The 11,000-nt window shown below is 47.1% G+C and overlaps 1 protein-coding gene across 2 annotated transcripts in view; it reads left to right on the top strand.

Moving 5' to 3' along the window:
• Fbxw8 (F-box and WD repeat domain containing 8) overlaps nucleotides 1–10,999 on the top strand; it is a 128,819-nt gene extending 117,820 nt beyond the window's left edge. For both annotated transcript variants that reach the window (XM_029570575.1, XM_008847456.3), the window contains 3 exons: nucleotides 5,161–5,334; nucleotides 7,499–7,609; nucleotides 8,112–10,999. In XM_029570575.1, coding sequence (XP_029426435.1) covers nucleotides 5,161–5,334; nucleotides 7,499–7,609; nucleotides 8,112–8,256 — 430 coding nt within the window. In that variant the 3' untranslated portion in view covers nucleotides 8,257–10,999. The remainder of the gene's footprint in view (nucleotides 1–5,160; nucleotides 5,335–7,498; nucleotides 7,610–8,111) is intronic.
• The last annotated feature ends 1 nt before the right edge of the window (nucleotide 11,000 follows it).

The following is an 11,000-nucleotide window of genomic DNA, read 5'->3' as shown; positions in this document are numbered from 1 at the left end:
CTACCAGTAATTTATAGACCTCCAATCAATACTACTGAAATTATTCTAAACTATAGAAACAGAAGGAGAATTCCCAAATTCCCTCTATGAAGCCAGCATCACTCTAATATCCAAACCAGGTAAAGACACAACCAAAAAAGAAAATTATAGAGCCATATCCTTAATTAATTATATGTGGGAGGCAGGCTTGAGCCTAGCGTGAAAGTCTTATTGACAGCCATACAGCAGGCCTGAGGCAATGGCCAGACCGCTGGAGCCACAAGGAATGCCTTGTGACATTTGCTCCCATTGGCAGATCATGAGACTGATGCCTAGAGCTCGCCACTCCCTAATCACCACCCTTAGAATCCAAAATTGCAACACTTAGATATTGCAACAGTCAGGGTCATGTGGTTTCCAGAAATCCAGACTCTGTAATCTGAAATCCAGTATGCTAATGAGGCATCCTTAAGTCTGTTATGCTAATAGGATGCTGTCTGTTATGCTAATAAGGTATCCTACTTGCTGTACTGTAATAGGATGCTAAACCTGTTATGCTAATAAGGTATCCTACTTGCTGTGCTGTGATTGGACCACTACTCCTATATAAGCTTGTGCCTTCCTGCAATAAAGCAGACCTGTGTCACTGAACCTGGTCTTCTGTGTCTGAATATGGCTCTGCTGACACAGTCTCCTCACCAGCCCTGGGGTCTGGGACCGGGAAGAAGCGACGACGACGACAGGAGGCGCACAAGTCAAGCAGAAAAGCCGCCTCAGCACCAGGCGAGCAGAAGAGCAGCCTCAGCCCAGGGCAGGCAGAAGAGTGGCCTCAGCCCAAGGCGAGCGGAGGAACAGCCTCGACACCCATGAGAACGAAGGAGCAGCACCCATGAGAACAGAGGAGTGGCTGCCTCTGGCAGTGACCGCAAATATAGATGCAAAAATTCTCAACAAAATACTTGCAAACTGCATATAGACACACATGAAAAAGATCATTTAGCACCATGATCAAGTAGGCTTTATTCCAGAGATGCAGGGATGGTTCAATATACGCAAGTCAATAAGTATCATCAATCATATAAATGGACTCAGAGATAAAAACCACATAGTCATCTCGATAGAGCAGAAAAGGCCTTTGACAAAATTCAGCATGCATTTATGTTCAAAGTCCTAGAGGGAATTGGACTGGAGGGAACATACCTCAACATAATTAAAGTAATATACAACAAACCCACAGCCAACATCATTCTAAATGGAGAAAAACTGGAAGCATTCCCATTAAAATCAGGATCCAGACAAGGCTGACCACTATCTCCACTACTTTTCAACATAGTGCTTGAAAGTTGCTAGAGCAATAAGATAAAAGAAGGAAATTAAAGGACTACTAATTGGAAAAAGAAGAGATCAAAGTATTCCTTTTTGCAGACAATATAATATTTTTATTTTATGTGTATGAGTGTATTGCCTACATGATTGTAGGTGCCCCTATGTCATGCAATGCCTGCAGAGGCCAGAAGATGTTGGATCCCCTGGAACTAGAGTTATAGATTGTTGTTAACTACCATATGGTTGCTGGGAAGTGAACCCAAGTTCTCTGCAAGAGCAGCTAGGGCTCTTAACCGCTGAGCCATGTGTCCAGCTCCCTTGTGTGGCTTTGTTTTTGTTTTTAAAGCAGCAGTCTTCATATTCCCCCACTCCTCTCTGCCCAGAACTGTTCTTTGAGGTGCTCCCTTTGCAGCCTCAGCCCACCCACAAGCAGCTCATGCTCTCCCTTCTGAAAGGGCTGCATTTCATCCTCTGATCGCAGCAGTGCATTTAAAGGAAAATTAGCTGTTTTCCCACACATTGTGGAAGGGTGCCTGTTGTCTGTAACAGAAGCTACATCATTTGCTGCTAAAACCAGTACTGTGCCTGATAGCTTTTTGTGTCTGCATACCCAGCAGATAAATCTAAATTCCCAGAGAGGCAAAAGAAAAGTATGTTTATCATTTTCTTGGCATATTTGTTACTTTTACTCATTGCAGTGACAAAATACCTGACAAAAGCAACTTGAGGGTTTATTCTGCTCACAGTTTGAGGATACAGACCAGCATGGCAGGGAAGGCATGGCGGTGGCAGTAACATGAGGCGGGGCAGTTGGTAGCATTGCACCCACAGTCAGGAAACAGAGATGAATGCTGGTGCTTACCTCACTGTCTTCTTTTTCCCTTTTCTGTTCAGTCCCGGACCCCAAGCAGTGGGATGGGGCTACCCACATTCAGGGTCTTCCTTCCTCAAACTGCTCTTCATAGGTGTGTGTTCAGAGTCATTCTAGATCCAGTCATATTGATAATCCAATCTAACCAGCACCCTTGGTACTGACAGCTTAGTCCCTGAAGAGGGAATTGTGCTCGCACAGTGAATCTCACTGCACTTACCTGTGTCTGAGAAGTGTTGCCAAAGTCTGTCTTTGCTGGAGAGGTGACAAGAGGTAGAACTGTTGTTCTGTAGAATTTCTCAGTGACCAGTAAACTTGAATATATATGTTTAAGAAGCATTCCTATTTCATGAACTGTTCTTAGTTTTTCTCTCATTTTGAGTTGTCAGTCTTTAGCTATTAATTTGAAGGAAATAGCTTTTCTCTGTTTATCATTTTCCTTTGCTTTTTCCCCCAGATGGGAAAAAGTTAAATATTTAGATATGTGGTTGTAAATCATTTGGGGCCTTATGGGTTTTATGCTTAGGAAGTGCCCCCCCCATCTTTTCTTTACTTGAAATAAGATCTTGCTATATCACTGAGGCTGGACTTAAATTCTCATCAGTCTTTTTCCTCAGCTTCCTGAGTGTTAAAACTTAGGGACTTCTACATGCTCTACCATCCTGCATCCTTGGTCCATTTTATTTTGACACAGAGTCTAAGTTGTTGAGGCTGACCTGGAACTTGAGATCCTTCTGCCTCAGCCTCTCAGGTAGCTGGTATTACAGGCATGTGCCAGAGTGCCAGTCTCCAGTCTGAATATCTTCATAGCTTAATTATGTCTGACTCATTGAGCCCTCTTTATTTTGGTAAAAATAAAGAAAAAATATAAATAAAATATATTATTCTGGCTTTAATTGCTATTATAAAACTAAAATCTTTGTATTACATTTTTTAATATTTTATTATTTTTATTTTATGTGTATGAGTGTTATGCCTGCATGTAGGTAAGTGCACCCGTGTTGTGCAGTGTCCACGGAGGTCAGAAGAGGCTGTCGGATCCCCTGGAACTGGAGTTACGACAGTTGTTAGATGCCATGTGGGTGTTGGGATTCATACTCAGGCCTTCTACAAGAACAGTCAGTGTTCTTAACTGCTGAGCCATCCCTCCAGCCCCTGTATTACATTTTTTTAAGATTTATTATGTGAGGGCTAGAGAGAAGGTTCAGCAGTTAAGAGCATTGGCTGCTCCTGCAGAACAGATTTGATTCCCAGTACTCACATGGTCGCTAACAACTATCTGTTCCAGGGGATCCGATGCTGCCTTCTGACCTCTGGGCATTGCATGACACAGGTGCACTTACACACATTCAGGCAGTACACTCAGACATATAAAATAAAAAATAAAATGTATTTTAATTCTAGAAGAGTAATTATGTGTATGTATGTGAGTCTAAGTATGGGCTTATGCACATGTGTGCAGTGCCCATGGAGGCCAAAAGAGGCCATTGTTTATCCAATGGATCTGTTGATTTAGGCATGTTGATTTGATTCTGAATCTCTGATTATTGATAAATTTTCTCATTTCTTTTCAACTTTACACATGCATGTGTTATCTAAGTGTAGCTAATGGTTTTACCAGTGAGCAGTAATAGTGCCTTGCTGTTTAAAGACTTCTCATTAGAGATGGTGTTCTATCCAGTAGGCTTTCTTCACCTGTGGAGACCACTGTGAAGTTTTTATTTGCACTGTACATGGAAGCATGGGGAGTCAATCTCCAGGTGGGATTCTTGACTGACATGTTGATGTGGGGATTCCTGGTTGCTGTTTTCTTGTTACCTCGGCCTCAGTGCCCAACATCAGTAGTGCTAAAAAATCTTCCTTTGTCGTGGTGGTGGAGTTAGAGGCTCCTTCTGCCCCCCCCCCCGCCCCCGCCCCATTCCTGCACTCCAGGCCCTTCAGAGCCCTGTAAATAGCTGTTTCTTACACACCTGGCCAGCCCTCACCTGTTTCTCTTTGTGGGAGACTGCTGTTCCTTGTCACTTAATGTGTTTGGTTTTCTATCAGTTCATATTTTCCTAGAAAGTAATTTATTCATCTAACATTTCCAATTTGGAAATTAAAAAAATCAACCAAAGAAATAGAAAATCTGAAGGAAATAGAAAATAGATTGTAATGACTAAAGAAACTGAATTATAAAATCCACAAACTCCTTGTTGTGGGAGACTGCTGTTCCTTGTCACTTAATGTGTTTGGTTTTCTATCAGTTCATATTTTCCTAGAAAGTAATTTATTCATCTAACATTTCCAATTTGGAAATTAAAAAAATCAACCAAAGAAATAAAAAATCTGAAGGAAATAGAAAATAGATTGTAATGACTAAAGAAACTGAATTATAAAATCCACAAACTCCTTGTATGTTTAAAAAAAAAAAAAGAATTGGGTCCCCATAGCTTGGGTTTTCCTCCAGGTAAGTTTTACTAAACATTTAGTAAAGTTTGCCCTGAAATATGCCTTTTCTTAACCATAACCTCCACCATTTGCACATGGCCATGTTTGTAGCATGAGTCAGGTTTTACTTTGTGATTTACTGCCCTTGTTAGGAGGTCCATCCCATGTATGCCTGCTAATCCCAACACACAGACTGCTGTTTGCGTGAATTCTCTACTTAAAAACCAAGTTTCTGTTATGCCTTCAAGTCTAGTGGGTAAGGAAGGCAATATCTTGAGGTTAAATAGCTGCCCCCAGAACTCTGGAAATAGCATGTGTGCATGCACACCTGTGTAAATGGAGTCAGGGGCATAGAATGTGGTTAAGTAACCCTGCCTCACCATGGTTTTATGTCAGATACACATTTTTGATCACAGGATAAAGTTTCTATCATACAGATGCTTGTCTCCAGGAGTTTCACATAGGAATGCTGTACACAGGCCACACAGCTGGGAGAGTTGGCAGCCCCAGGCCTCAGCACTAACCCGTCCTCTATGCTCTTCTGGGTCTTCCAGGGTGAGGATCCACGACCTCCGCACCGATAAAATCGCCCTGTCTCTGTCCGCCCATCAGCTGGGGGTCTCTGCAGTCCAGATGGATGACTGGAAGATTGTGAGCGGAGGCGAGGAGGGCCTGGTGTCTGTGTGGGATTATCGAATGAACCAGAAGCTATGGGAGGTACACTCCAGGTAACTGAACCCAGGGGTGTTTGGGAGCCCTAGTTAAGACTGTGGGTCCCAGTGGACCTGAGCCTGCACCAGCTGCTTCCTATAGCTTTCAGGAGAGGAAGACTTGGAAAGGACACAGTCAGAAGAAATGCAGTCCCTTTCCCTTGCCCAGTTAATATTACCCAAGTAATGTCCAGCCTTATTAAGCAGGTCTAAGCTTCTTAGAACTAATTCATCTTAATGAACAGAAAGGTAACAGAGAAAGGAAGGAAACCAGCTAGGCTGGACTGACTTCCCAGTGCAAGTGGAAGGGTGCTCTCTTCCCCAGGCTGCCCACAGGAAGAAGGGCTGGCATAGGTCCCTGTTCTGCAGAGTCAGAGTGTGTGGAACATTGACCTGCATATAACTGTATAGATGGGCACTCAGGGTATAGATGTGCAGAGCTTCAGCTAAGGCGCACTCCTGATCTCAGCCTTGAGCAGGACTGTTCAGGAAATAAGTCAATACTGCACTAAGCACAGGCCAGGGGCTGCTCATAGGCAGGTGCATTTCTGTGAATGTGTCTAACTGGTAAAAATGGCCATGTGAGCCTGCTTAAGTTTTGAAACAGAGGCAGCCTGGAGCAGAAGTCCTCTGGAGTCCATGCCCGGCTTTTGTGCTTCTAAGTGGGGAACCTGCATTGGGGTCTCCCTAGCTGAGCCTTGGGTGCCCAGAGTGAGGAAGAGACCAAAGCCACACCTCTGCCCCTGTAGTAAATCAGGACAGCCCGGCTTTCATTAAGGGCAAAGGCGACTGCTTCACAAACCTCCCCAAGGCAGCAGAGTGAAATGGGTTTCTTCCTCAGCCAACAGTGTTGGTGAGTAAGTACTTCTGGCCAGCAGCTTTGAGCAGACCAGAGCCCCAGTGGTGCCACACTGCAGGGCCCTTCTTTCCTGATTGGGCCCATGTCCCCAGTCCCTTTTCTGATTTCCATGGTGATGTGCCATGTTGCCACCAGGTGGCGCCAAAATGCAACGCAAACTCTCACGCTGGATTCCTAGCTGCGTTTGGCTAAACTGAAGGAAAGCCACTATTTGTTGTCGGAGCCGATTCTCTGTGGTTCTCTAGACAGCATCAGCCCCCAGGAACTGCAGCCAGCCCCTCTCTGGATTTCAGAAGCTGCCCAGGCTGGCTACCTACCTCCACCAGATCTTTTTCCTCCATGCTACATTTAGGGAAGGCCTGGGGCAGTAAGGTCTCTCTCAGCATTGCCGCTGTGCCTCCACAGCCATGCTCAGCAACCCAGAGCCTTATCCCTCACCAGGGCAGTGTTTCCACCCTTCCCAGCTGAGGCCTTCTTTCCACAGAGGCCCTGGTCTCCTGAGCACTAGTCTCACTGCTGTCTGATCACTTTCCCGTCTGTCCATCCATTGCCCCTCTTCAGACAGCCCTCCCTTGCTGAGTTCTCCTTCATGCTCTTCCCTGTCCTCCCCTGGCCAACGCCTCCACCTTCAATTCCATTTCTCTCAGGCACATCCTCCACTCTAGCCAAAAGTGTCATGTCCCTGCCACAGGCCTCCCTTGTTTCCTCCTGTACCCCACCAAGCTGTTCTCAGAGGGCCTGTTGGCCTCTCTTGGCTGGTGTCTCCCATTCCACCTCCAGAGCCTCACTCAATCCCACTCTGGGCAGGGTGGGCTCCTTGCTGTAGATGTTTTGACTGCAATTGGTAGGGATGCATCTTACCTTCCAGCTGGTTTGGAGCTGCAGACACCCATCTACAGGGGACATGCTGCACTCTTTGCTGCCCCCTGGCTTGCACTGTGGCCACAGCAGATACTGCAGGAAGGTTTCTAGAGTGAGAGAGCCCAGAGCCACCAGCTACACTGCTAGCCTTGTGCTTTCGAAGTGCCCTCGGGCTAGTTTCAGCTCCATGTGGCAGATTTGTCTCTATCTGTGTGTCCTTACATCCCAAATATACCAGCTTGTTGGAGTGGTTGGCTAGAAAGTGCGAAGGGTGTACAGATGTGTTTGCAATGTGGTACCAGAGAAAGGCCTTGCTCACACCTCTTTGGGAACTGAGGGTGGGCCCGAGCCTTGGTCCACATTTCCTCCTGCTTAGAGGGAAGCATAGCTACAGGGTCTTGGTGTGCACTGCTCAGGCAGGCTATGCTCTTAGCCTTACTAAACTCTTTCTTACTGCTGCAGGCACCCTGTACGACATATCTCATTCAACAGCCACAGCCTCATCACCGCCAATGTGCCCTATGAGAAGGTGGTGAGGAATTCCGACCTGGACAACTTTGCCACTCACAGAAGGTCAGTGGGCAGTTGGACTGTGATTACATACATCCAGAAGGGTGCTTGGTGCCATTTCATTAGTAGAAGCTCCTAGTCACATATCCCCCTCTGGTATCTACCCGAGGGCCTACTTTTTGTAAAAATGGGAAATAGCCATGGCTATGGTAGACCAGAAGCACATACTAAGTGCCTGTCTGGAGTGCTCTGAAGTTGCTTCTGGCATCTAGGGCAGGGCAAGGGCATACCATCAGCTTAACAGAGCAAGGCAAGCTATGTGGGCTTGGGCCTCTGAGCTGAGGCCACATGTTGAGTTAAGCAAGGCCCCATCAGGTGCCTCTTACTAGACTCTTGGCCTGTCTTGTGGGCATCCCCTCTGTGCCCCCCCCCCCGCCTCTGTCTTGGGATCTGCACACACTGTGGGTCCAAAGTACAGATCATCACAGTGGAGGGCTAGCCTGGATGGTGCATGCCTCTGCCATCAGTGGCCTTGCTGACTAGCCCTTATCTTCATTTATTCTAGACACCGTGGCCTGATTCATGCCTATGAGTTTGCTGTGGACCAGCTGGCCTTTCAAAGCCCCCTTCCTGTCTGCCGCTCACCCTGTAACACCATGGCTGGGTACAATTATGACCTAGCACTGGCCTTTCCCTATGACAATATTTAGGGAGTCACCTCATGTGGAAGTAGAAAGAAAAATAGGAAGTACCAAGTTTATAAATTTTAAAATTGTAAGACAGCTCTGCTATATGCAGTGAAGGTTTGGGGTGATCACCCCCCAGGTGTGCCATGTGGCCACACCACCTGAGCTGCCTTTGCCTTCCTCCTCTGTCATCTTGCCTCTGGAGCCACCTGAGCAGAGGTAGAGTCTGTAGAGCTTATTCCTCCCTGTCTCTGTGGCTTTGAGTATCACAATGCTGATAACTCAAATTTAACCTTTTGGCAAGCACACCCAGCACAGAGCCTCCTCCCGCTCAGCCTTTTGGGAGCGACACCCCCTGTCAAACACCCCTGCCTTGTTCTGCACACTAGGAACACAGGACCTTGCTGTAGCTCCACAGCACTCAGCTGAGCCCCAACAACCACCTCTTTGGATCACATATATGAGATACTTGGGATGATCTCCTTTGTGTGTGTGCTGCTGGGGATAGGACCAGAGCCTCACATATGCTAGGCAAGCACCCAACCACCAAATTACACCCCTAGCTCAGGGTGGTCTCCTCTGACCCCCACAATACAGCCCAGGACAGTGGTGCTTTTCTTCATAACTTTACTGTGGCTAACAATTTATATTATATATATATATATATATATATATATATGTTATATACATAAATGTGTTATTTCACTAAGAACTACTTTGCTTACTGTTCTGCCCACCATATGTGATGCAAAGGAAACATTTCTTGAATGTTCACTGACAAAGCAACCACCCCTTCCTGAAAGGGTCTGTGCTACAAGAAAGTGGGGGTGACCTCTAGGAGGAGCCAGGACCTCAGCTTCTAAGGTGAAATGGTGACAGCCTGGCTACTGGCTTTCCTTCCTTTGATTCTGAGAAAGCAGCTTCACTGCCTTTGACAGACGCTCTGGCAGCCCCAGCTTACCCTTCCAAATAGCAAAGCTAGATCCACAGAGACAACAGCAAGGAGATCCAGTGAGAACACCCACTCACGCAACCCAGTAGGTATGTGCAAACTCTAGAAGTACTTCAAACTCCCATGTACCAGGCACCAAACATGCCTGTGCCTATGCACAGGCCACCAGGGCTCAGGCAGAGTCCCAGCCCCAGCAAACACAGCTCCAAGCAGTTCAAAGCAGAAACTCCAAATGCTTCCATGTTGGATCTGTAGAGGGTAATGAAAAGGGGAAATACACTTTGTAGCACCGACTGTCCCAAGCCGACTGAGGCCAGGGAACTGGAGAGGAGCTGTGATTTTGTAGGAAATAAGGCAGACTCAGACCCTCTAAGCCACACCTCAGATGCAACAAGAGCGGTATGGCAGTAAAGCAGGCCTCCTCAGAACAGACCCAGCCCAGCCCAGCCCACACAAAGCAGAAGACAAGCTGCAGCTCCTGCTAAGGAATGCAGGGTCCCCTGTGGACAGAAGTGTTGTTGACCCAGGAAGGAGTCAGGGTTTTTCTGTCACACATGAGTATCTCCAGGAAGTAGTAGTCACTGTGACCTCAGTGCTGGGGGTGGAACCCAGGCCTTACACATGCTAGGCAAGTGTCTACCACTGGGCTGCACCTCTAGCCAAGGTGCAGTTTCATGGAATGAAGGTTTGAGGAACTTTCTCAGGTTAAGACATTCAGTCCCCAAACATCCACCTCTAGCTGGACAGGAGGACAGGGTCACCTAAAGAGCCACACTCTGGCCAGGCAGTGCTGCCTCCTCACAGACCCCTCCCAGAGGCCGGCTGCCCGAGCGAGCCTTGCAATCAAATGCCTTCACACACAGAAGTGCCCCCATAGAGGGATGTCCCCTGCTGGCCTCTTGCTAGGTCTTCTCAAGCTCTCCTCAGTCTGCAGCTGGACCACTAGAGAAATTGCCTTTGTTCACCAGCAGCAGCCCCTCCCTCTGATGGGGCAGTCTGTTTTGTGGGTAGTCCCTCTTTCCAAGCTCAGAAACCATGAAAGGAGTTTGAAGAACTTTTTCCTTTTAATATTTTTATTATTTTTTGATGTGTATGAGTGTTTTGCCTGCATGTGTTTAAGTGTATCCATGTCATACAATGCCCAGGGAGGTCAGAAGACAGTGTCAGATCCCCTGAAACTGGAGTGACGGACGGTTGTTAGCCACCATATAGGGGCTGGAAATCAGATCCTCAGACCCAGGTCTCTCTGCAAGAGCAGCCAGTGCTCTTGACTGCTGAACCTTTTCTCCAGCCCAGGAGTTGGAAAGCTTTAAAAGCAGTTAGACCCAGAGAACTGCACTAGAATTAAAACGTTTTCAGTTAGCATCAGGACTGACAGCTGCTGGGGTAGTGTAGATTGTTCAAGTACCCTATTCAGGAAAAGCTTCTGGACTTTGTGAAGGGGAGCTTAGGGACACAGGGCTCACACACAGCAACCAGGTGGGTGGTGGTCTATGCTGTAAATTCAGCCTCCTGGGAGATGCAGCCCTCTTTGGCCAGCATGTCTACCCCGATTACACACCCTCTGTCCCCACCTCACCCTTGTCCCCACCAGCTTCTGGGGTTGCTTCTGCTCCACTGGCTCACAGGATAGGCAGACTCATGGACTTCCTTGGGTCTGCTCCTGCTTCCGCTTCCTCCTGTGCCTGCCTCTAATGACAGAAGATGCTTGTCCATGGCCCTGGGGACCCAGAGGCAGACCATGCATCTCTACATGCGGCTTCCTCCTGCCTTATGCACCAGTTCTGCACTGCTATTAAAAGTTTTGGATTTACTT

The sequence above is a fragment of the Nannospalax galili genome, unplaced genomic scaffold (assembly GCF_000622305.1).
Source record: "Nannospalax galili isolate Female #2095 unplaced genomic scaffold, S.galili_v1.0 scaffold120, whole genome shotgun sequence".
Taxonomy (NCBI): Eukaryota; Metazoa; Chordata; class Mammalia; order Rodentia; family Spalacidae; genus Nannospalax; species Nannospalax galili.
This window is presented reverse-complemented; position numbering and strand designations above follow the sequence as displayed.